Source organism: Taudactylus pleione, unplaced genomic scaffold (genome assembly GCF_031769625.1).
Source record: "Taudactylus pleione unplaced genomic scaffold, aTauple2 ptg000378l, whole genome shotgun sequence".
NCBI lineage: Eukaryota > Metazoa > Chordata > Amphibia > Anura > Myobatrachidae > Taudactylus > Taudactylus pleione.
Genome location: NW_028284779.1, coordinates 5,700,531 through 5,727,060, shown reverse-complemented (window position 1 = coordinate 5,727,060; position 26,530 = coordinate 5,700,531). Strand labels below are relative to the sequence as shown.

The following is a 26,530-nucleotide window of genomic DNA, read 5'->3' as shown; positions in this document are numbered from 1 at the left end:
ATGGGATAGAGCAAAGGAAAAAACTGCGCTCTAGAGTCTATGCTGGGACATCAGTTCAAAACATACAATGGAATAAAAAACAACATTTTATTGTAATAAGGCTAAATGCCAATTCAAAGAATTAATATATACACACAATAAAATACATACAAGAGAGTTGATCAGACTCTCAGTATTAGAAGAACAATAAATGTAAACACACAAATGATACAAGTGGGTATAATTAACCAATCTATATTGGAGTGTAACAATATAGAAACACTGATAGTAATGATACTTGTGACCCTGGAGATCCTTAATATTGAGAAAAGTCTCGTAAAATATAAATGACCAGATAAGGTATATCCAACCTTCTAAAGAAAGTCTTGTGTAGAATTCAATATAGGAGGTATATCAAAATTGTAATAGGAATTCTTTCTCCTGAAGGTACCTTATCAATAACTCAACGATGTATATAATCACAGCTGATTGGAACACACTTATAATAAAAATATCAACATTCAGCCTCCTCCAACATATGCAGCTGTGTCTCTGTAAACACAGCAACAGCTGTGGGAATGTAGAACTGGAACCGTAGGTAACAGGAATGGTTAATGTATAAAGCCAGGTATATACCGTCAGCGTGAGGTGATGCCAGCTACCAGCCTACTCCAGAGTATACCAAATACCTCATAGCGAATTATCAGCAGCCGGGACACTGTAAGGTGAAAGACGTAAACAATGTTTTTCACCTGTGTATGTTGCGCCAGATGACAGCCGTCTCAATGCGGCGCTGATACAGACAATGCCAGACGGTGAGGTCCCTCGGCTCTGGATAACAGCCAGGTGATAGTCGTGTCAGTGAAGTAGCGGTATTACAGTGAATATGGAGGTGAGCAGGAGGTGAGCGTCCCAGCGGCTCAATTAGTAGATACAATCTCTGCTGTTTAAGCAGTGAGACTCCCGATGGACCGGAGGTTGGTCAGGGAACCAGTCGCCAGCTTGTCTTTAAAAGGCGTGCAGACGGACGCTGCATGTAGATGAACAGGTAAGGTCTCCAGGCACCGACAGGGAACGACAACGCGTTTCGGCTACTGCTGTAGCCTTTTTCAAGTCAAAAGTGTTCCCCATTGTCCATTACATGGTATAAATAACCCTAGGACACAACTGATTGGTTGGTTAATTAGTTCAGTCTGGTCTGTTTTATCCATAATAGCTCATTAGGAGTTCAATTCAGCAGGTTTGTAGTTACTTCAAATGGATCTCATACTATCATTAGCTGCTTCTAAAGAACTCAAGAGAAGATTAACCATTAAACCACAAACCGACTAATATATAGTTCTATTATACTGATAGTTAATACAATAATAAATTGATGTAAAAAAAATATATATATATATAGATAAAGATAAAATTATAAATAATTATTAAATAGAGTATTGAAAAATATTATTATATAAAAAATAATATATGTAATTTTTTTTTTTATAATATATAGTATTATAGTTGATCTGATGTCCCGGCATAAATATGACTTGAAAAACCTAGGTATTAGTAATAAACTTATATAGATAAATAATAATAATGATAGTAATAATAATAATAATAATCATAATAATAATAATCATAATAATAATAAAAATAATAGTTATAATAATTAGAATTAGTACAATATTAAATCATATTAAAGAAAATAAATTAAATAAAACAAAATAAAATGAATAGCAAGAGAGGAAAGGTTCTTTAAAGGATGTCAAAGATGAATGGTTAGAAAGGAATAACTCAATCCTAAAATCAGCCTAACCTAAGAAGACGTACATAGATTAATACATACATACATGTAAGGACATATATGTGCGTATATGAATACATGGATGGATAAAAATAAGGCAAATTTGGCAAATGATAGCCCACTCATACACAAGCAAAGATATTGTAAATAGACCAAAAGCAAATGGACCGAAGGCAAGTGGGGAGGGGGGTGGGGGGTAGACCATGGCCGCTTGGTTGACCAGACAGTACATAGAAAGCAGCTATGGTCTAACCCGCACCCACATATAAGACATATATATATATATATAAATGCATGTACATACATAATCACATAAACATACATAAACATAAATCTAATCATAAAATTCAAGTGCTTCGTTGAGGCCATCTGGAGAAAGTGTTTGAAGTCTGAAAATCCACTTGGATTCAGCTTCACATAGTCTTTTAAATCTATCGCCACCCCTGTTGGTAATTCCTATGTGTTCTATCCCCGTAATCTTGAGACAGGCTGGATTATTCTGATGAGCCTCAGAAAAATGTCTGGAAACACTATGTGTCGCCAAACCTTTGATGACATTAAGTCTATGTTCACGAAACCGTTCTTTGAGAGCCCTAGTTGTTCGGCCTACATATTGTAAAGAGCAAGCACAACTAAGTGCATATACAATATAACTAGATTCACAATTGATATGACTGGTAATATCAAATTTAATATCTGCTATAGCTGATACGATTTGCTTATTTTTATTAATATGTTTACACGTAAGACATCTCATACGATTACAGGGAAAACATCCATTTGGTCTCAACGGAAGCCAAGTATTAGTATGTATATTCTCTTTGATATTTCTAGAAAAAGTGCTTGGAGCTAAGAAACTTTTTAAATTCCTATTCTTTTTGAAAATGACAGTGGGTTTTAAAGCAATATTGGATGAGAGAACTGAGTCACACAATAATATTTTGTAATTCTTATTAATGATTGACTTAATTTTATTTGATTTATTATTAAATTGAGATATAAAGGCCAAAGGAACATCTTTCTTCATAGATTTAGTGGTAGTTTCTAAGGATAGAGAGATATCGACTATATTGTCCAGGGTATTAGTTGGTTCAATAGTATTGTTAGCATAAGGCACAGTCTCATTCAACTTAGACTTATGGGTCATTTCAGCATGAGTTTTAGCATTCTCCACTAGTTCAAGGGGATAACCTCTCATCACAAAATTTTCTATTAGTTTGTCGGCATGAAGATGAAAATCCTCATCTCTCGTACAATTACGCCTAACTCTCCCCATTTGACTCTTAGGAATATTATCAATCCATGGACGATAATGTCCACTCTGGTAATGAAGATAAGAGCTCGAGTCTACTGGTTTAGTATAGAGAGTAGAGATGATTTTATCATCTGCAACCGACAACGTAACATCTAGAAAATCAATGGAAGTATGGCTAAAGTGCGAGGTGAACCGTAAATTAAAAGTGTTAGTGTTCAAAGCAGAGGTGAAATCAGTGGCAGAAAGAATATCCCCATCCCAAATCAAAAATAAGTAATCTATGTAACGACCATAGAACACCAGACCCGCTCCGGCTGATCCATCCCAAATATATTTATCCTCAAATGTACCCATATATATATTGGCAAAGCTCGGAGCGAATCTGGTGCCCATGGCCGTTCCATGAATCTGTAAATAGTGGGTGGAGTCAAACATAAAATTATTGTGCGTTAAAATAAAACGAATACAATTCACCAAAAAATCTCGTTGAGCATAGGAAATGGTATTATCTTTGTTGAACATTTCTCCAACTGCCAGAATCCCAGCCTCATGTGGGATATTGGTATAGAGAGCCTGGACGTCAGGGGTAAAAAAGGCATACCCTGGGCGCCAGGTGATAGTGCTTATTTTATTTAATAAGTCAGAAGTATCTCGGATATGTGACCTCTGAGTAACCACATACTTTTGTAAAAAATGGTCAACAAAAAATGATAAGTTAGAAGTGAGTGAATTAATCCCTGAAATAATAGGATGCCCTGGTGGAGAAATTAAAGACTTGTGGATTTTGGGTAAATAATAAAACACCGGTGTAATAGGGTGATTATTAAACAAAAAATGAAATTCATCTTTAGTTATAACACCTCTCTCTTTAGCATCATCCAATAAAATTTTTAGTTCTTTCTGGAACACTAAAGTGGGATCCTTTCCTAGAATCTGATAGAAACAAGCATCTTGAAGTTGGGTTAGAGCTTCTTTAATATAGTCTTCAGTATTCAGGATGACGACCCCACCGCCCTTATCTGCGGGCTTGATAATAATGGAGTCGTCATCCTGAAGAGTCCTCAAAGCTAGTCTCCCACCATATGACAGGTTCCTCTTACCAAGGTCCCTAGTCGAAATTAGAATTACATAAAGTTTGAAAATCTTTACGAGTATTTTTGTAAAATAATAGTATATTAGAGCTTTTATGGCTAAGTGGGAAAAAATTAGATTTATTTTTAAATTTATTTCTATCTGTAGAGGGGAGAGGGTCTTTTATGTTAAATATTGCAATTTCTTCCTCTCTTGATCCTCCATCAACTTGTAACATTTCCAAAATAGATAGACATTCTAGGTCATTAGTATCCAGAAGAATTGGATTGTCACTTTCCTCCAATCTAACTTTCTTAGTCTTGGAGAAAAAATAGCGCTGTCTACATAAAGACCTGACGTAACGATTAAGTTCGGAAAATAAATTGAATAGATTAGGATTCGTACTCGGGGCAAAACTCAAACCTTTGGAGAGTAGGGATATTTCATTATCATTTAATGTCCTGTTAGACAGATTAAACACACCTGCTTGTGTTACTGGAACCTTGGGCGTCTTAGATCTCCTCCTTCCCATTCCCCTCTTTCCCATAACTCTCTTGTTCTTTTCGGGGTTTTTTCTTGAAGGGGTAGATAACGGTTGCGGTAAGGAAATGTCCTCCAATCTTTGTCTCGATTGGGAAAATCCCGTTGATGTATCTGGTCTGTTCTATTTTTGGGTCTTGCTCCTAGATCAGATTTAGGTGATCTATAAGGAGCAGCAACATTCCTATCTAAATCTATGGGATCATTAATAGAATTAGTATTGATATTGTTTCTATTAAATCTAGATCTAAAGGAAGGTATTTGTGGTGATTTGGGTCTATGATTAGAGGGTAACCTCTGTCTAGGATGTGATCTGTTAGAAAATCTCCTGGGGTATGGCTGTAAATAATTTTTATCTCTCGACAATTTTTTATTTTTCTTTATTATAAGCTCTTTCTCAAATGATATTAGTGTTTGACTCAGTTCTGATTCTCTCCTATTGAAATCTGGGTCATCCTTAAAAGTTAGTAAATCTTTCTGACTCTGTTCAATCTCTTTTGTAACTTTTTCTATTTTCCTTTCTCTATAGTTTATTAGTGATTTAATTAAGGAGACAGAGCATCGTTTGAGAGCAGATTCCCATTCCTTGGTTAGTTCAGGGTCATCATTAATAGAAAGATATTTGTTTATCTGTAGACCTTTAGGTATTCTATCCAGTTCTATATATTTAGATAGAAAAACACTATCTAACCAATGCCTACTTTCAATCAATAGCAGGGATTCCAATTCTAAAAAACAACGATTCATATCTGGTTTAATATCATCCACAATAACATCAATTTCAACATCAAATTTAGATAGAAAATCCTCTCTCCTATTCCTCCTCTCTTTTACCCATGATAATTCAGTCATATTGATCCTCCTATCAAACAGGCAGCTAGGATGACAAATTAATGAGAACAAATTAAGATAAAAACCAGCACCAATAGAATAGAGGAATCAGACAATAGTTCAGCAGTCAGATAAGGTTATGTCAACCTTATTAAATGGGATAGAGCAAAGGAAAAAACTGCGCTCTAGAGTCTATGCCGGGACATCAGTTCAAAACATACAATGGAATAAAAAACAACATTTTATTGTAATAAGGCTAAATGCCAATTCAAAGAATTAATATATACACACAATAAAATACATACAAGAGAGTTGATCAGACTCTCAGTATTAGAAGAACAATAAATGTAAACACACAAATGACACAAGTGGGTATAATTAACCAATCTATAATGGAGTGTAACAATATAGAAACACTGATAGTAATGATACTTATGACCCTGGAGATCCTTAATATTGAGAAAAGTCTCGTAAAATATAAATGACCAGATAAGGTATATCCAACCTTCTAAAGAAATTCTCGTGTAGAATTCAATATAGGAGGTATATCAAAATTGTAATAGGAATTCTTTCTCCTGAAGGTACCTTATCAATAACTCAACGCTGTATATAATCACAGCTGATTGGAACACACTTATAATAAAAATATCAACATTCAGCCTCCTCCAACATATGCGGCTGTGTCTCTGTAAACACAGCAACAGCCGTGGGAATGTAGAACTGGAGCCGTAGGTAACAGGAATGGTTAATGTATAAAGCCAGGTATATACCGTCAGCGTGAGGTGATGCCAGCTACCAGCCTACTCCACAGTATACCAAATACCTCATAGCGAATTATCAGCAGCCGGGACACTGTAAGGTGAAAGACGTAAACGATGTTTTTCACCTATGTATGTTGCGCCAGATGACAGCCGTCTCAATGCGGCGCTGATACAGACAATGCCAGATGGTGAGGTCCCTCGGCTCTGGATAACAGCCAGGTGATAGTCGTGTCAGTGAAGTAGCGGTATTACAGTGAATACGGAGGTGAGCAGGAGGTGAGCGTCCCAGCGGCTCAATTAGTAGATACAATCTCCGCTGTTTAAGCAGTGAGACTCCCGATGGACCGGAGGTTGGTCAGGGCACCAGTCGCCAGCTTGTCTTTAAAAGGCGTGCAGACGGACGCTGCATGTAGATGAGCAGGTAAGGTCTCCAGGCACCGACAGGGAACAACAACGCGTTTCGGCTACTGCTGTAGTCTTTTTCAAGTCAAAAGTGTTCCCCATTGTCCATTACATGGTATAAATAACCCTAGGACACAACTGATTGGTTGGTTAATTAGTTCAGTCTGGTCTGTTTTATCCATAATAGCTCATTAGGAGTTCAATTCAGCAGGTTTGTAGTTACTTCCAATGGATCTCATACTATCATTAGCTGCTTCTAAAGAACTCAAGAGAAGATTAACCATTAAACCACAAACCGACTAATATATAGTTCTATTATACCGATAGTTAATACAATAATAAATTGATGTAAAAAAAAAAAAAATATATATATATATATATATATATAAAGATAAAATTATAATTAATTATTAAATAGAGTATTGAAAAATATTATTATATAAAAAATAATATATGTAAAAAATTTTTTAATAATAAATAGTATTATAGTTGATCTGATGTCCCGGCATAAATATGACTTGAAAAACCTAGGTATTAGTAATAAACTTATATAGATAAATAATAATAATAATAATGATAGTAATAATAATAATAATAATAATAATAATAATAAAAATAATAGTTATAATAATTAGAATTAGTACAATATTAAATCATATTAAAGAAAATAAATAAAATAAAACAAAATAAAATGAATAGCAAGAGAGGAAAGGTCCTTTAAAGGATGTCAAAGATGAGACTTGTTTTTCCACAGTGTCCAGCTGCGGGAGCTGACAGCGTTGTCACTAACAAATTCCGTGGCGGAAGTCACCAACTCGCTCGCCAGTGCTGCCACCACCGGCGCCAGATGGTGGAGCAGCTGTGAGGGCGTGCTCCTGCCTGGCACAAAATAAAAACTGAGTAGCCGGCTGGGGGTGGGGTATACTGGAGAGGGAGGCCTGGGTGGAGGGAAAGAATTTGTAACTGTTTGGTGACCAAACACTCTCCTCCCCAGGCTATACCCATTGTGTTCCTGTGCCTACTAGTGGAGGATGAAGAAATAACAACTGCGTTCAGAACATCAATAAACAATAAAAAAAATCTTGGGCTCAGCAATGCTGTTCAACAAATACAGGCGCAGTGCTAAAAATAACTGATTTTTGCTAACTCTGGAGGCAATAAAATAAACTTTGTAGAAATATATGGGTAAATTTAGTAAAGAGCGTGTCACGTTCAGGCTATGGTGGTCCCCTGTAGAGGGATTAGAAGATGTGGACCCAGGTTGAGAAAGGAATCTGTGGCGAGGGGCCTGGATATATGCCTTCCTCATCCACAAGTACCGGATGTTGGCTAGACCTGACCAAAGGCGCAGAGTCTAACTTACTGGGAGTTGTGCACCAGTGCCCCTCTAAGCGGGATTTGGGCTTAAGCTGCACCCAGCAAGCAGGTCACAGCCCTTTGGTCAGGTATCCGGCACAAGTGGGAAATGGAAGAACACTATTACAGGGAAAGCACAGGAGAATGATACTGGAAGTTTTGCACTTAGCTGACACAGTAGAATGGCACTAGGAGTTTGTACTTGGATGACGTACTAAGTACACTCGCTGTAGCTTCAGACGCAGAACTGGCACAGGAGAATGGCACTAGAAGTTTGTACTTGGAAGTAGTATTAAGTACACTCGCTGTGGCTTCAGGCGCAGAACTGGCACAGGAGAATGGCACTAGAAGTTTGTACTTGGATGACGTACTCAGGACCTGATTCAGAGGTGGACATTAAAGCGTACGCAAGCGCACATTCCCACGCTCGCAGCTGTGAAAATATGCTAATGTTAGCAAAGATCACCCGAGCATAAAGACTCCCACTGCTGCCTTCGTACTTGCATGCGCGATCGCATGCACGCATAAATATTGGAAACATCGAAGGATATAGACGGCCATTTTACCATTGCGGCAGTTCTGACCTGACGCAGTCTAAGGAGTTCTTCTGCCACGCAGGGCTGCGTATGCAGTTGCTAATTTTGCATGCCCACGAACAGCGTTCAAACACTCAGACATGCCCGTGTTTCCTTAACTACCGCCCGTCAACACCCCCAAAAGGTCACTTCCTGTCAATCAATCTGCAATGGGCCTCCGTGGTCTGCGGCCTCGCACGGCGAATGCTGCAGGATCGTACATCTGCCTTCGCGCACTGCGATGCATACGCAATCGCAAACAATGGCTCAGTCTGCGTGTGAATTGCAATAGTGTACACCTCTGAATAGGGCCCTAAGTACACACACTGTGGTTCCACAAGGAGAACTGGCACAGGATGATGACACTTTGGAGATAGTACTCGGATGACGTACTGAGTACACACACACACACCGTGGGTAACACTGGGAGAGTATCACTGGATGAAAGGAGCTTGGAACCTGGAATGCTGTAACAGCAAGTATACACTGGAAGTAACGACGTTGTACAGGCAACTTCCTGTTGTCTGGAGCCAGGCTAAATACCCTAAGGTAGCAGTCCATTGATAGATAGTGTCAGCTGCCAGCAACCAATGCTACCGTTGGGTAAAGGGCAATCAGGTGATGTAGACTGTCATGGCTGCGTCCATGACGGTAACCGCATGAACCAAATCACGGAATGGGCACATGGATGTCCTAGCAGACCCCAGGTATAATTATCAGCGCGTCACTCGCACCTGGCGTCTGACTGTTCGAGAGGTCAGGGTGTTTGCTGAGGTAACGTCCGATTCTAGGCTGCAACCTGACAGAGCGATTTCAATCAATTTTGATAGATTTTTAATCGATCTACATCGTTGTTGTGTTACAGGGGTAGATCGCACACTTACTAACAATTTTTTTAATTGATATTTAAATGTCAGTAAATGTGCGATCTACCCCTGAAACACAACATCGATTTAGACAGATTTAAAATCAACCTTTAGAAAATGAACCCCGTACCCTCATGTTAACAAAGCACAAAAAGTCCATTAAAATAGGTCAATGGAGTCATTGTAATGCACCAGTGACAAGACGGCCTACTCTAATACAGTGGTTTCAGTATGCTTGGGTTTTGCTGATGTCAGTTAGTTGCCATCACTAACCACTGCTACCGCTTGGCCAAACCAGCCACTCACCATCTGCAAATGTCAGCTGCACACAATCATAGCATGAGAACGCTGCCACACACAACACTGGCCCTCATTCAGAGCCGCACGCAAGCGGGCGCACGTACGTTAGGCGTACGTACAAAAATATTTAAATTCAATGGCTCGCTCGTATTTTCGTTCGCATCTAAAATTCCTCCCTAAACTCTGACGACCCCTCCTCTAACTAACGAGCGTACGAAATAGCGAGCGTACATCCCCGAAATGGCTTGAAAGGAACGCATGCACAAGTATAAACAGGAAGTGGCCTTGTCAGATGTCGATTACCTGCTCCTTTATTCTGCCTACCTCCATCAATCGTATCATGCCAATCAATGTATCAATTAGCTTAATTGTTTGTTTTTTTTAACACAATGCAAGAAACTTTACTCTTGTCTGTGTTTGTGTTTACCCGCAGAATACGTACGGATGAAACATTCGCTTGTATTGTTTAAAAAACATGTGAACCACAATTAAACAATTGTACTATTGCTGTGTATCCCCGCATATTTCCCTGGGTTCATTTCTTTATTTAAATTTGCTTACGCATGTCACTGCATCAAGCCTATCCTAACTCTCCAGAGATTTCTGGCCCTGTCGAACACATGACTCATACACTAACCAATAAAATTGCTCCTGTTAATTTCCAAAATACATTAGCCAATCAGAAAATTTTTACACACTTTATCAAAAATGATTTTTAAGAAAAACACCATTGCCATCATGAGAGCCCCCGCATTCACCAGACGTGAGCTGCTGGTGCTTACGGAGGTAATGGATCGCCGGATCACCAGCCAGCCAGAACCCATGACCAACCGGCAGAAGCGCTCCGCGTATGCGGAGGTACGGTCCCGCCTGCGGTCCTTTGGATCACGCCGCAACATCGGGCAGCTGGAGCGCAGGTGGTCCGACCTGCAACGGCGAACGCCCCGCTTGCTGGCATGCTTTCGCATGCAGATCCTGGCAAGTAAGTGTTATGTATTGTGGTTTTAATGTTTGTGTTTGTGGGGCAAACTGCGTGTGCATGTTTTCATGTTTGTTCTATTTATTATTTGTACTCATATCTGCGTGTGCATGTTTTCCTGTCTGTTCTATTTATTATTTGTACTCATATCTGCGTCTGCATGTTTTCCTGTCTGTTCTATTTAGTATTTGTACTCATATCTGCGTGTGCATGTTTTCCTGTCTGTTCTATTTATTATTTGTACTCATATCTGCGTCTGCATGTTTTCCTGTCTGTTCTATTTATTATTTGTACTCATATCTGCGTCTGCATGTTTTCCTGTCTGTTCTATTTAGTATTTGTACTCATATCTGCGTGTGCATGTTTTCCTGTCTGTTCTATTTATTATTTGTACTCATATCTGCGTCTGCATGTTTTCCTGTCTGTTCTATTTATTATTTGTACTCATATCTGCGTCTGCATGTTTTCCTGTCTGTTCTATTTATTATTTGTACTCATATCTGCGTCTGCATGTTTTCCCTCTTTTTATGAATTTTTAATTCTACTGCTATTTTTTTTTGTTTGTTTGTTTGTTTGTTTTTTTTTGTTTGTTTGGCCGGATTTGTCCATAAACTAAACGCAATTTATTTGACATATTTTAGGGGGACAGCCAAGACTCCGCCGTCAACGTCGGCGTTCCCGCCCACTCTCCCCAACCCCCAGCCAACACTCCACCCCAAATCTTTCCCCTATTCCCCACTCCTCCCCATCCTTCCCAGACCCTCTCCCGGAAATGTCGGGACTCCTTCCCCTCCGTCCCACTTCCCCCTCTCCTCCACCCACCCCTCTTCCAATTACCCCCTCCCCGGAGTCCAGCATAACTCCGCCCCATTCTTTGGGGAATGACGGATCCTCCGAGGAGGATCATGGAGGTTTTGCCGGAGCTCCCGATTTTTTTCCCGGTATGTTTTGTATTATTTTTTTTTAAAGCACAAACTGTTTGTATGTAATCATGTGTCGTGCCTTTCTTCGTGTTTTTGTGGCTTGACTTTTGTTGATTGTGAAGGTTTGCCTTTACCTCTACCTGGTGATTTAAGCATACACATATCATACCTGTGGGAATTTGTACCTAGGCCTTGTATTTTTGCCAGCCCACACTTTTTATTTATGTTTTTGGGTTTAGGAGTGATTTGTTTTTTAATTAATGTTTTTCTGTGGAGTCCCTATTGTTGTATTAACCCACACACTTTTCTCACCCACAGAGGAACAGAGGCGTCGGCAAGAGGTGGCGGATGTTGTGGGGCAGATGCGCCACCATGTAATCGGCCTTCTGGTGGCCCTCGACCGGCTGTCTGGCCTCCTTCGGCATTAGTTTTTTTTTTTTTGTTGTATTTTCCCAATAAAATTTTAAAGACAAATATACGTTGTGGCTCATTTTTAAAAACCAAAACCAAGATAGTTTAGCCTGACATAAGTTCCTGCAAGGATTTCCCTTTTGTAAAAGTTAGATTGTGTTTTGTCTTTGTATGTCAAACAGACACCAGAAACACATAACAGTAACAATGTAATTTCCCTTTTTGGGTGTAGTGTCAATTTCAGATTTCTACATTTTCCAGGTTCCTACTTGGTGCGCAAGCTGCTTAGGCCAATCTTACAAATCCCAAGGTTGGGCCAGGCTTCCTTTTGGTGTGGATTGGAAAGCTGAAAACATATTTCAGTTTTGCTCATCTGGCGTCAGTACTGGTTTACCCCTTAGTCAAATGTAACTTGTGTTAACCTGGTTACACTTGCTGTTAACGTCCCAAAAAAGGAAGACCATTTCACTCTTCAAACATTTATTCACCACATAACAGAGAAAACAAAGTGGTCACTCCCAAAAAAAATACACAGTGATAAATTCAAATACAACACATACCAAGAAAAAAATAAATAAAAACACAAAATCAAGAACTGGTTGACGAAGGACCATGCCAACATGATTCCACAAACATGGCGTTGCGATATGGGTTCCAGAATATATGCCCAAAAGGACCAGATCCAGGTTTGGTAAGGGTAGCAGGAAGTAGTGAGCGTTGGAGTGCCAAAGATTATGTGAACAAACAGAAGATGGTGAGAAAAATAAAAATAAATTAGATGTTTGCCAAAAAAAAAAAACACATTAGGTATAAACACTGGAGTTTTGAACAAACTTACCTAAAAAATCTGGCCACCACATCATCGCGTATGGCCCCCCCACATACTGACCTTCGACCAACCTCGGGGGGGCCATCCTCAGGTAAGGCATCCTCTGGCTGCATTGGGACACCACTCCTTATGGCAATGTTGTGAAATATCCCACACAGGACCACAATTTTAGACACCATATCCGGCACATACATGAGCTCGCCACCAGAGCGGTGGAGGCATCTGAATCGGCCTTTTAAAAGGCCGATACAGCGCTCCACCACTTGCCTGGTGGCTGTAAGTGCGGAATTATACGCACTTTGTGGCCCTGGTGTGGGAGCCAAATAAGGAGTGAGCAGCCAGGACATGCAAGGGTATCCACTGTCTCCTGTGAACAAAAATAGACCACATCAGGAACACTGTGTATCAAGCTTAACATTGTTATGTACTAAAGGTCTCCACTTACCCAGAAGCCACGCATCACCAGCTTGTAGGTTGGTTAATTTCTGCCATATCCCTGATTGCCGGATGACGAAGGAGTCATGAGCACTTCCGGGTAATTTAGCATTCAGGGACAGGATCTGGAGGGAGGCATCACATACCACCATTACATTCAGGGAGTGATAGTGTTTCCTGTTTCTAAATATGGCCTCCAGCCGTGCTGGAGGCTGAAGTGGTATGTGAGTACCATCCACAACCCCTATGATGTGTGGGAAGCCAGCTATTTGGTAAAAATTGGCCTTGGCCACACTAAGGGCACCCATATCCAAAGGCATTTGAATAAAATGATGGAGGTGCTTGAAAAGTGCCTCCATCACTGCCCTCAGGATCCGGGAAAAGGAGGATTGAGAGATGCCCGCCACTATTCCGACCGTTGTTTGAAACGATCCTGAGGCACAGAAATGTAACACCGCCATAAATTGCGTCAGTGGTGGTATTGCTGTTGGACTGTCAATTTGCCGCTCAAGATCACTTTCTATTAATGAGAGAGTGTCTATGATGATTTTGGGAGGTAGACGGTAGCGTCTTAAAACCTCATCATCGGGCATTCCAAAAAGGGTGACACGTGTTCGAAATATCTGGGGCCTTGCATGCCTACGATGCCTACGCCTGGGACGAGTTTGAGGTTGGTCGTCTTCCGGGAGCAGGGCCAGAACAATTCGCCCCAGATCTATCTGAAATTCAAAGTTTACAATGTAAGGCTTTTGACCCACCCCAAAAGTAAGAAAAAACAACTTAGCTTTCTGATACCATCCATAGCTGCTTACATGCCGGGGTATTGTCATGATATGTATAAACTGTAAAAAAGGCAACAATGAGACGTCAAAAATTTAAAGGGTTTTTTTTTAGGTAAAAAATTGTTGCAAGCCAACACAGAAAATAACGGAAAAACACATTTGGCCATCGATGAAAACTACATTGCACACCGTACGTCAAATAGGGTTCAAATGGACCCAAAAAATGGAAAAGGGAAAAGCAAAACTGGATTATATGATGAATAAGCCGTCCAAAATGCGGTAAATTATTCGCAAATGCAAGTCACTACACCAACAGTCAAAAATGCGGTAAATTATTCGCAAATGCAAGTCACTACACCAACAGTCCAAAATGCGGTAAATTATTCGCAAATGCAAGTCACTACACCAACAGTCAAAAATGCGGTAATTCATTCGCAAATGCAAGACAAAAAATGGACTTACCCAACTCGAATATATAAGATGTCCTCAAAAAACTTCTTTGGGTCCGAAAACAAAAAAAAACTAAAAAATATGAAATGAGTGTTAAACAAATTAACTAACCACAAAACAGAAGAATACAACAATTGGCCACAAATTTGAATGCACAAAACTTACCAAATCAGGAAAGGATGTTGAAAAAATGAAAAAAATGCGAACGGAAAAACCAAAGAAATGTAGCAAAAACAAACAAAAAAACAACTCTCCAAAATCCTCCAAACGCAACCAACCAACCAAATCCAAACCACTTCACCGACAACACTCCAACAACCCCACCTCGAATCCACACACACCAAGCCATAAATAGTGTTTATTTTCCCGCACAAATTAAGGATGAATCATAGGGACGCACAATCAATGATGCGGCCGCAAACTAACGACGCATGTATAAATACGTCACGAAATCACATAGAATTTCTGGATGATTTCATGCTGGAAGCAGAGACATGGCTTCAAACCAGGGAAACAATGGTCAAAATTGCGGCGGTAAGGCCTTCATGCATTTTGTGTCAATGAGTATTTTAAAACATAATATTGTGCAAGTTGTGAAGTGGCTAAATCTGCATATTTACCCAAATAGGTGAGGAGGATGACATGGAAGAGACTGCTGGCCCCAGTCAACCCGCCAAAGCTGCAAAAAAAAAAAGGCAGCCACATTTCACAAGCAAGGAGATGGAGGTTTTGATCCAGAAGTGCGTTGACATCCTGCCCCAGGCAGCCAGGAATATGAGCCAAAGCCAGAAGTGGAGAATGTGGGAGGAGGTTCGCCGTTGCTGTCAATAGGGTGGGTGATTATGTCCGTCTAGCCCGGGATGTCAAACGGCGGTAAGTAAACACTTTCCCATCCTATAAACAAACCCCATTGTTAAAAAAAGGATAATGGTTCCAAATTCATTCCACAGATGGGCAGACTTCAAATATCGTCTAAAGCAAAAACTTGCCGACAGGGCTAGGCATGCAAGGGGGACAGGTGGGGGTCCCACCCCTGTGTCATTGGAGTTGACAGACTTAGAAGAGATGGCACAGGGGTGTGTGCAGGCTGTGGAGGTGTTTGGCGTGTCCAACATGGATACGGACATGCCAGACTTTGCGGCTCCTCATGTTGGCCAAGGTAAGTCTTGTGATGTCACCATCTCAGAAATGCTATTGTGCCAATATGTAGATTCTAATGTGAGTCTTTTCTCCAATTTCCTAACAGAGACAGAGGCGGATGAGTCTGCTCCAGAGGGGAGCCTTGGCCGCAGAATTTCTGCTGACTCTGCAGGGGAGGAACCAGTACATCCGGCTGAGGACCCTGCAGAAGCCAGTCCAGGGCGTGCCCCCTCGCAGGCAGTGGGCCTCCTCACAGAACTCAATTTTAAATCGGATTGCCATACGGAGATTCTGCAGAGGATGGACGCCAGTCTGATACGGGTGGCTGAGGCCCTGGAGCAAAATGCTGCGGCCAACGTGACCATTGCTCAGGCCCTGGCGGAAAATACCAGGGCCAACATCCGCATCGCCGATGCCCTGGAGCAGCTCGTTCGCCAGCACATGGTGGAGCCGACCTCCCTTCCTGCCGGAACATCCAGATCCTCCACCTCTGGCACAACATCAGGCAATCCTCCAAATGTGCCTAGCCCTGTGCCTAGTCCAGAGGCCACAACATCTGCCTCTGGACAGGCCAGCCCGATGGCATCCCGGACCCGGTCTGGCGCCCACCCTCACCCATCCAAACGGCCGAGAAAACGGTGACAGCAATGGCGACTTTTCCCACTTTCCTTCTGTGCTTGGCTCATATTCCTTTCTGGTCAAAACTTCCCTCTCCTTTCTTGTGAAATGTTTTTAAATTTTGTATTTACGATTATGTTAGTAGTTATGTTTTTTTTTTTTTTAAATCAAATATCTTGGCCACAAAAAAAGGCAATACAATATTATGCCAATTTGTTTGTGTGTAAACAATAAATTTTACAAAAAAAACAGACATTGTATTGTGACATTATTGTACAAATGGGTTACATTTAATCCTGGCCTTAAACGCAAAAACTGACCCTCTTTTGTTAAAAAAAAGGCCTCTTTAAGGAACGTTTAAAAAAACACATAGCGATGCAAATTCCACAGTAAACCAAAAAAAAGGGGAGCTAATTAAAAGATGATGACATTATTTTTACAATAGGCCATAACCACCAAATTGTGGCCAAAATAAAAGCCCAAAAATGTACGCTAATTGATTATGTAATCATGACATTAGCAGCTCTGATTTCCACCTGCGTACGCTTTTGTGCTATCCCAATAAACTGCTTTCCAAACACATACCAAGCCGGATTTCAATCCAACACTAATTACTTTACTGACCAGCCACGATTAATCGCAGCACCATCGTGGAGTCCCGGGACGGAGGAGAAGGCCATCGCCAATGTGGTCGAGTAATCCTGACCCTAAGCTGTGCGAGCATTTTGAAGGGAAAGCGGATGTTTCAGTGACGTATGAGACGGTCCGAACACATTTGACGTTCGCATCTGCTAATGTATGTACGCCCCAAAAACGCTTCGCCACGCCTGCGTTTTGTCATCTCCACCCCCGTCAACACCCAAAAACGCCCTGTTCTGTCAATCACATTTGACATGTCACTTCCTGTACGCTATTTTAGGAACGAGAGAAAAAAAGCTCGCAATCTGCCGTACGCGCATGCGCGGTGTAACACCGACGCATGCGCGGTTAGTCAACATCGGAACGCAACGAGCGTACTGTTGTTAACGTGCGGCTCTGAATGAGGGCCACTATTTGAAGATCCCTTTATCTATCATGCAGATCCCCTACCCTATACCTCCTGCTGGCTGCAGAGCAGAGACCTCCTGAACACCACAAAGAAGGTGAGAATGATGCGCACAACATTATACGTTACTTACTTTATGTTGTTTGGCAACAGTGTCTAATAAAAACTGAATCCTCACATTTTCAATTATTGGAACTAAAATGGATGCATAATGTGGAATATGATCTGTAGGATAGGAATATTCATGTACTCTTTTATTCCAGTGCTCCCAGTCACCTAAAGGTAAACATATACTGTATGTTATTGGTTCAGAACACTGCAATAGTTACAAAGGTAAAAAGCATTTATCAGTACAGACTTTATATTATGGCGAGCAGGATATAAATCTGGATGCGAAGTTCATTGGGGGGAATTCAATGCAGTGTGATGTTGAATAGCAGCGGGAGGGAGATCCCGAAGCTATTCAATACACAGCGCTGTTTGGGCGGGCAAAGGATTTCTTCTCGCACCCCCCTGGGAATGCAAGGAGAAATCTGACAAAAGTGCCGGGCGCACAGCTGTTTTACTGCTTAGCGCGTTGAATTGAATTCCCCCCATTGACTTACATGCAAAAGTATAGCTCCATCTATGTATTTTATATAACAATGTACCATCTGATATATTTAAATTAAATTTTTTTCCTACTATAGTTTATAAAATGCAGCAGGTAAAAGGTAATACTCCAGCAAACATGGAATTCCACGAAACTGATATAAGCTGGTACCTGTTTTTCTGCCTGAACTGACAAATAAGAGGCAACGTTCTAATTCGTCACACACATCTTAGTATGGATACTTCCACAAGAAAACAAATCACACATTACTGAATAGTAACACTGAAGAGTAACGTCACTGAGACAACTGTACCTGACAGACTTCAGATTGCTCGGGACTAATAAATTCTAGGGGTGTGGAATATTTTGTTGACATTCATGCGGCTTCCAGCGGTAAGTATGACTAATCCGAACCCCTAAATTTCCCCCTAGTGCCTAACACTAAACTCCCCACCCGTAGTGTAATGGGGCCCCATACATCAGACATTAATTAGGGCATTCCCCGTTCTGTCCATGCCTGGGTCAGGTGATCAGCTAAATTCAACATGTTGGACAATCCCCACTTGGAATTGGCGAGCTGGGGATATTTAACATGTTGCATTTTGCCAGTACCTTGATAATTGGCGGATCGGATAGCCAATCGGATCGGCATCTGGGAACCAGGGAATCAACGGTTAGATGCATGTCCAGCATACTCCAAACCCTCTGCTTTCGGCCTGTGCAGAATGTCAGCATGTCAACAATTCAGATGTCAACATTGTGTAAATGTCGACATTCTTCACATGCCGACATGTTCAATTTCGACATTTCAACTATGTCATCATAACTGTCAACATCATTACTACATCCCCATACGAGGGTAAGAGGACAGGTATTATAGCTGTTAATATGTGTTTTCCCTGGAAGGGTATAGTCCAGTATTCAGGTCACTGAGAGGCTGTCACGCATTGTGTCAGTTTCCCCTACAACTTTTTACACTAAGAAGTGTTCGCCTTTCCAAGGTCATGTAGATCTCTGCTCTTGGGAGATCCCAAACATCCTAAAAGTGCCAAAGTTTACAGAAAGACAAATCATAAACTTCACATTCAATTACAACCTCCTACCACAGCCTTCAATGATTAAATTTTTATTATTTTCCAGCTTAACTATGGCTCATTGTATTCCTGCTGGAATTGACCTATGAGGACACAGTGGATATCCCTGTTATGTACCACTGCTTGTGGGCAGAGTCAATGCTACCATTAAGCAGCTTTAGGCAGCTGCTTAGGGCGCTGGCTCCTGTGGGGCACCTCTGGGTTTGCCTATGACAAAAATTAAGATGTCTCTGAAAGAGACATCCTTCATCTACATGATACTATATAGGTGTTGCCGAGGATATTACCAGCAGCAGCAGCTGCTAGACCTGCACTTTGCTCCTGCTTCCTGGGCAGGCTGGCCACAGCACTGACAGTCACATGACTGACATATCATGTGCTGTAATGAGGCTAGCACTGCGCAGAAGGCCGGACCACGATCCTTCCTCGGATGGTGGGGGATGACGAGATTTGCACTGAATCGCGTCATAGTAGCCCTGTCCCCTACTTTACAATGCCGGTAATCTCGGGGGAGCAGCCAGAAAGTGTGCAATGGAGCAAGGATAAATCCCAAGTACTGCCTCATGAGTGCTATGTATACAGATGTCTACATACATCTTACCTCCATATCGCATGAGTGCCGTGTGGCTCGGTAGTGCAGAGTGTCTATTTGTGTGCGACTTTTTACCTTCAAATGTGTCTTATTCGCAAAATGATGTAAAAAGGAAGCACAAGAAGCTTCTGCTGATTAAAATGATATGCGCCATGCCTATAATCTGTGTGTGACTGCGGCTTTATCTGCATGCGAAATGCTACGTTATAGTGTCAGCGGCTGTGACACTGTAACGTTGCATTTCGTGGCATTGCGCAACTAGAAGGGCTGTTTAATGCGCAAGGGAGTAAGATGTATTGGAACACATCTGTATGTACGCATACATATGGGAAATATTAGAAGAAAAAACTGTACACATGCCGGTTTTAAAACTTTTTTTTCCCCTGATATACTGTGGCATATATCATAAAACCGATAATACAAGCCATCTGCTGTTGCACCCATCTAACCCTCCCCTGACTGCCTGCACCCAGGGCTATATTGAAAGGGGAAATCAGGCTGGCCACTACTTTGATATGATGTTTACTGTTAGGCTTCTTTGAAGTTTGTATAGGGCTAGTGGGCAGCAAGCGTTTAAAAATGCTGGCTGGGTCTCCCGTCATAAAATGATCAAATGATAAAGATATCAGTACTTAAATTGAGCTACAGTGCTTCCTAGAAAGTGGAAGATAATCCTAATTTATAAGCATTAGTTTAACACAATACAATTCTTATTCTTGTGTTCCAAATATTTACCATTTTCATTAACTAGAAAGTCAAATATTGGTTGGTAGCTGCCTGGATCAGCTTCCGGTAAGTCCAGCTTGCTCTCATGTCTTCTGAGAAATGCCTCCAGGCAGTGACGACTCTCCAACTCAAGCAGTGCCCCCAAACTCCACATCAAGGCGAATACAAACAATCTCTCAACCCGTCGAGGACCTGCAGCATCTCCCCCTTCTTTTGCAGGAATACATCCTTCCAGGAGATTAACAGACTACAGAAATATAGGTGTAACATGATCAGAGAGGTCACCAGAGCTCACATACTGACAGTACTGTACCTTTTGGTGCCACCAAAGACTTGATTTCATTGCCTAACCTTCACTGTACAGTAACACAGGCTTCTTGCGGATTGGTTGCTTTTGGTTCAGTGCAAATGTTGCAGCTGCATGCAATGTTAGTAAATGTCCTTTTATAATAGTAAAACAGCAGAAATGTGGTATACTTGTTATTGTACTAAAGGACAATGTGATAACTTAAATATGATTTATTAGTTTCCAGACGGTATGTAATGCCGCCGGATGTATTGCTGTGGGTCTAAATACTGACGCTGAAGCCCCCACAACAGTCAGGATCCCAACTGGGGCTGGTAAGTACCCTAACCCTCTCATCTCTCCCCCCCTAACCCTCCCTTAGTGGTACCTAACCCTAACCTCCCCCTGGTGATGCCTAACCCTAACCCTTCCTTCCCGCACCCTAAACCTAAGCCTCCCGGGGTGGTGCCTAACCTGCCCCAGTGGTGCCAAACCCTAACCTCCCCTTTCCCCTAGCCTAACTCTAACCCTCCCGGAGTGTGCCTAACCCTAAGTCCCCCCCCGGGGGTGCCTAAAACTAACCCTCCCCCCACCCTTGGCTAACAGATAACAGTCCCCGCTTACCTTCATTCGGGATGCCGGGCGTCTGGATTTCGGTGTCTGGCTAAAGATAGACGTCGGTATTTAGACGCCTATCTTTAGTACAGAGTCGACGTCGGGATTCCGAAGTCCGGCATTCCAGACGGCGGTAAATGAACTGAATCCCGTCCAGACGCCTAACTAAAGGTGTGTGGTTAAATGAAGGGCCTATTTATGAAGCAGTGATGCGCCCCTTCTCTGTTTGCCAGAGGGGTTGTCACTGCTTCTTCCTATTTAGCACCAGGGATGCTGCAGAGAAATCACTGATTTCTCTTGTGGTTCCTGTATTGTTATGACATTCCCACTGCGCCTCTACAGTACAGACTGCTATGGGGACTGTGGTATCTGCAAAATTGAATAAGTTTCTGTCTATATATTGTATTCTCTTTATATTTATAATGTATTATTTATATTTAATTATTATATAAACGCTCTACACCAGAGGTTCTCAAACTTTTTTGAATCATGGCGCCCCAGTGTATCAGCATTGTTTTCACGGCACCCCTAAGCCAAAAGTTTGTTATTGAGTAATTCAGAAAGAAATGTAGTGAAGTAGTACAGTGAAGTAAATTGTGCTTCCTGTCATCCTTGGGATCAGTGGTGATGAACAGGTTTGCATTTCTGTTTGCCCACATATTTACATTACATACCATAAAGCATTTGATTTGGTGCTGGACCACCCCTACAAGTGTCCCGAGGCACCCCAGGGTGCCTCGGGACACTGCTCTACACCATTCTTAGTTTTCTCAATGATATAGAAGAACATTTAAAATACAGAGAAAAGTAATGATGGACTGTACCATGCGGAACACACTTACTTCCCCTGGGAAATCAGACAAGGATCTTATAACTACGAGTACTTGGTCTCATACATTCTTACACTATTATACAACAACCATTTCTCATCTTGGACTGCTAGGTGCTTTACTCAAGGATTGTCTGAGAATGAATTATCTTAGATATTTACCCTGCCATTGGGGATTGTAAGCTGGCGAAACGTTCACTTGGAGAAACATCTGCTTTTCTAAAAACATAAATGGGCTGATACAGAGTTATCTCCAGGGCTGGACCCCCCCATGTCCATAGCCTTGATTAGCCACCATCGTTTTTAGTAGAGAAGAGCGGTTCTGTTTTACTCGGTTATATTTGGATCTCAAAAACGGCATCATATTGGCTATCCGGCACTCACGTGTTTAGGATAGCCAAAAAGATAAATCCGGATTAATCCGAACTTGCCAAACCGCTCATCTCTAATTACTAGTGTACACATGTACCAGACCTATCCCTGGAGTAAAAGATCCATCTGCAAACAGGCATAATAATACTGGTGCAGGATTGTGCACAGCCCAGAATTCTGTCTGCATGGCCTCATTGAACTTATCCTGAATTTAGCCTAATTTCCAGCCGAGTTCCATCCCTCCAGATGCATACGACTCTGCAGCGCTTGTGGTTGCGTACACATGGTTCCAGAGCAAGTGCAGTGCAAAAACACCCAAGATATGCTCTGCAAATTTACTTATGTTTCACTCTACACTGGCGCCTCAGTCTCCCGTAAAACAAAGGTACAGCTCAGTGGCTTTGTGAAAGATGACAATGTGGCCACAACTGTGACAATGGAACAACAAGAGATAATTACCAGAGACTTAAACTCAGTTTCAGCCTGAATGATACAAACTATGCATTGTGGTTTTCTGTGGTCTCTTCGTGGGTCTTCAAAATGTTAAACTGGAATCATCTTACTATAGATCAGAGCCCTGAGAGATCATCTTACCATAGATCAGAGACCTGAGAGATCATCTTACCGTAGATCAGAGCCCTGAGAGATCATCTTACCATAGATCAGAGACCTGAGAGATCATCTTACCATAGATCAGAGCCCTGAGAGATCATCTTACCATAGATCAGAGACCTGAGAGATCATCTTACCATAGATCAGAGACCTGAGAGATCATCTTACCATAGATCAGAGACCTGAGAGATCATCTTACCATAGATCAGAGACCTGAGAGATCATCTTACCATAGATCAGAGACCTGAGAGATCATCTTACCATAGATCAGAGACCTGAGAGATCATCTTACCATAAATCAGAGACCTGAGAGATCATCTTACCATAGATCAGAGACCTGAGAGATCATCTTACCATAGATCAAAGAACTGAGAGATCATCTTACCATAGATCAGAGACCTGAGAGATCATCTTACCATAGATCAGAGCCCTGAGAGATCATCTTACCATAGATCAGAGCCCTGAGAGATCAATGGTTGTAGTTCTCTGCAAACTGCTTGAGAAGACGAACAAAAAGAGAGACAGCGATACAGACACAGAGAACAGAGAGAGAGAGGGAGAATCCATTTACCTGCATGATGTAATTGCACTCAGAAAGCTGCATCTTTCGATTAAGACTCAGGCGCATGTAAGTATATGCATCCTGAAATACTTTATCATACAAGGCTTGCAGTATGTCTCTTTCCCTTTCTGTGCGTGTATGTAACCAAGCCTGGAAAGTAAGAGAATGGAGTATTGTGACTGCTTTGTGTGTCCACACAATGCTCACTTATCAATATCATATAAATTGCGCACGTTTTTCCACTTGTTACTATATACATCATTATATAACACTCTCCATGTTATCAGTACAACAAAACAAACTATAAAGTAGCAAAAAGTTAATTATTAGTTCACAAACAGGCAGCAATATTCTCATTTACTTCATGTTGCTGTTGGTGAAACTGGTGAATCTGCACAAATGTGTTACTATTCACATAACTAGTGTTGGGGAGAAATTAACACTTTAACCCCTTAATGACCGTATCTTAGACTTTACGCCCAGACTAAGGGGTACATTTACTAAAGACTGAGGACGCTCGCAAGTAGGTCGATGGTACCCAAATGCGCATGCGCACGACGGAGGAAGCTCTGTCGTGCGCATGCGCGAGACCCGGATAGTGACAGCCAAGCTGTCGCTCTGGGTCTCGCACCAAAGGGGGCGTGCTGTCGATGGTGAGTGACAGCACGCCCCCTTTGGTGGGCGTGCTGGGGGCGTGGCTGCCAGGCGGAGGCGGAAGCTCTGAATCAGGGCCATCCTATTTAAATTTGGATCGGCCTTTTGGACGCTCGTATAGCTGTGGGTTACCACCCACAGCTTATGCGAGCGTCCATGATGATGGTCGCGATGGTCAAGACAATCTCGACCATCGGGCTTGCGACAAGACCCTGCGGTAGGGTCTCGCTGCCACAAGCCCTGGAGTGATTTTGGCTCTATCAGAGCCAAAATCACTCCCACTGACATCACTAGTGATGTCAGTGGGGCCAGCCCCAGACGGTAGGCGTTCCCGTCTGGCAGCCACGCCCCCGGCACGCCCACCAAAGGGGGCGTGCTGTCAATCACCATCGACAGCACGCCCCCTTTGGTGCGAGACCCGGAGCGACAGCTTGGCTGTCGCTATCCGGGTCTCGCGCATGCGCACGACGGAGCTCCCTCCGTCTTGCGCATGCGCATTTGGGTACCATCGACCCGCTTGCGAGCGTCCTGCGCTCGCGAGCGGGTCTGAATGAGACCCAGAGTTTGTTTTTTTAAAGGCAAAACCGACGGAATAATAACCAAATGATGACTTCAGAACATCGAACCAACTAGTATACAAACCACAGATTTACAAGCATCGGCTAGCAAAATGACCAACAACCAATGGCAAACCCTCCCAAATAATAGAGCCGCCTGTGGCAGGCGAGTTTTGGTGAAACACTGCACAGATCACTATGATCTGCTCAGGCTTCATATGCTTAAAATATTCAGAAATGGCTAAAATAAAGAAAGAAAAGTGTGCGGCCCCACTCCAAAATACATAACCAGCCCGGATCTCCAAGCCTAGACTGCTGTTGGAAAATAGGGTAGACAAATGGCGTGGGGTCCCCCTATTTTCTAATAACCGGCACTAGGCTGAACCAGCGTGGTCAGAGCATGGGAAATGAGGCAAACTGACTAATCAGCCAGTCCCTATTTATTTCTATGGGGACGGTCCCCGAGTGACCTTTCATTCATGAGGAGCAGAGGTGTTTTTTTTTTTTTTATCATTTTGCTACATGGACCGATGAGGAAGTGACCCCTTCAAATTGTCAGTAATAAATTGGTAAAAGAGGGATGTGTGAGGTGTATTTATTTAATAAAAGACTTCCCTGTTTAGTGTCCGTGTCCTGTCAATTGCTTAATATTTTTTTTACATGTTGACTACAGATGCCAGAGGGCTCTTAATGTCCAGGCATGCTGGCACTTGTTGTTCGACAAGTGCCATCATGTCAGGGCAGGCTTGCTGGGAACTGTGGGCCACCTGTAGAAAGCAATATTAATTGACTTTATATTTACCTATTACCTCCACACCCAAAGCCCAGGGGGGTGTATAGAAGAGCCGTGGGCTGGCTGGTTGTCCTTGTAGAAGGAGGAACCCCAAATTAATAATAATAAATACTATTAGGAAAAAATCCTCTTTAGTGTTAGATTAACAAAGCAGCAGCTTTGCACTTAATGCTTTAAATTTCCTGGTCAAACACACTGAGAAGCTGCTATGTAAATCTAGCCCTTACAGTATAAATGAAGGAAGTTACAATATTGCACTGTGTATAGTAAATGACCAGTATGTTATAGTGGTAGGGGAAAGCTAAGGTATTAACCAAATAATAAGTAAAGGCTGCAGACCAGTATCATCCATCAACAAAGAGACTGTTTCTGATTGTTTGTCCTCATCAGTGCAGGATACAGGGGTGTAACTACAGTAGCAGTGGAGCCCGCCTCCCCTGCACCCCGCTCACGCCGCAGAATGCTGCTGAGAGGGACTGACAAGCTCCCAGTGTTCCCAGCACCAGCCAGTGAGAAGACGGATGGTTGAAGACAGGCAGAGGAGGGGCTGAAGGATGGGAGACTGGAGCTGGAAGCTGAAGAGGTGTGTGTGTATGTGTTTTGGAGCTCACTGGGTGGATGGGATGGGGAGGTGGCTGTGACCCAAATAAGAGCAAACTTGTGTCCTTACTTGACCACAGAAACTGCATTGATTGGGGCCCTCTTCAAAATCGTGCCATGGGGCCCACAAAGCTTTAGTTACAGTCCTGGCAGAACAGATTATTGCAGTCAGTATAGGAGAATAGATTTCCTTTTTCGGTGAAAGTCCTAAAAATCCCAGTGAGTATGACAAATCTGTATTATACAGTAGGACTGGCATGAAAATGGCATTACTCAGATTTTTTCTTCTTTTGGAGAGAAATATTT

General features: G+C 42.1%; 1 protein-coding gene across 1 annotated transcript in view; it reads right to left on the bottom strand.

The window, feature by feature from the left end:
- The window catches only part of DNAH8 (dynein axonemal heavy chain 8), a 521,770-nt gene that overhangs the window by 135,117 nt on the left and 360,123 nt on the right, over nucleotides 1–26,530 (bottom strand). Inside the window, exons 51-53 of the mRNA XM_088445337.1 lie at nucleotides 23,630–23,770; nucleotides 20,354–20,591; nucleotides 17,474–17,616 (exon numbers count right to left, since the gene is read on the bottom strand). Of these exons, the coding sequence (XP_088301463.1) occupies nucleotides 17,474–17,616; nucleotides 20,354–20,591; nucleotides 23,630–23,770 (522 nt within the window). The remainder of the gene's footprint in view (nucleotides 1–17,473; nucleotides 17,617–20,353; nucleotides 20,592–23,629; nucleotides 23,771–26,530) is intronic.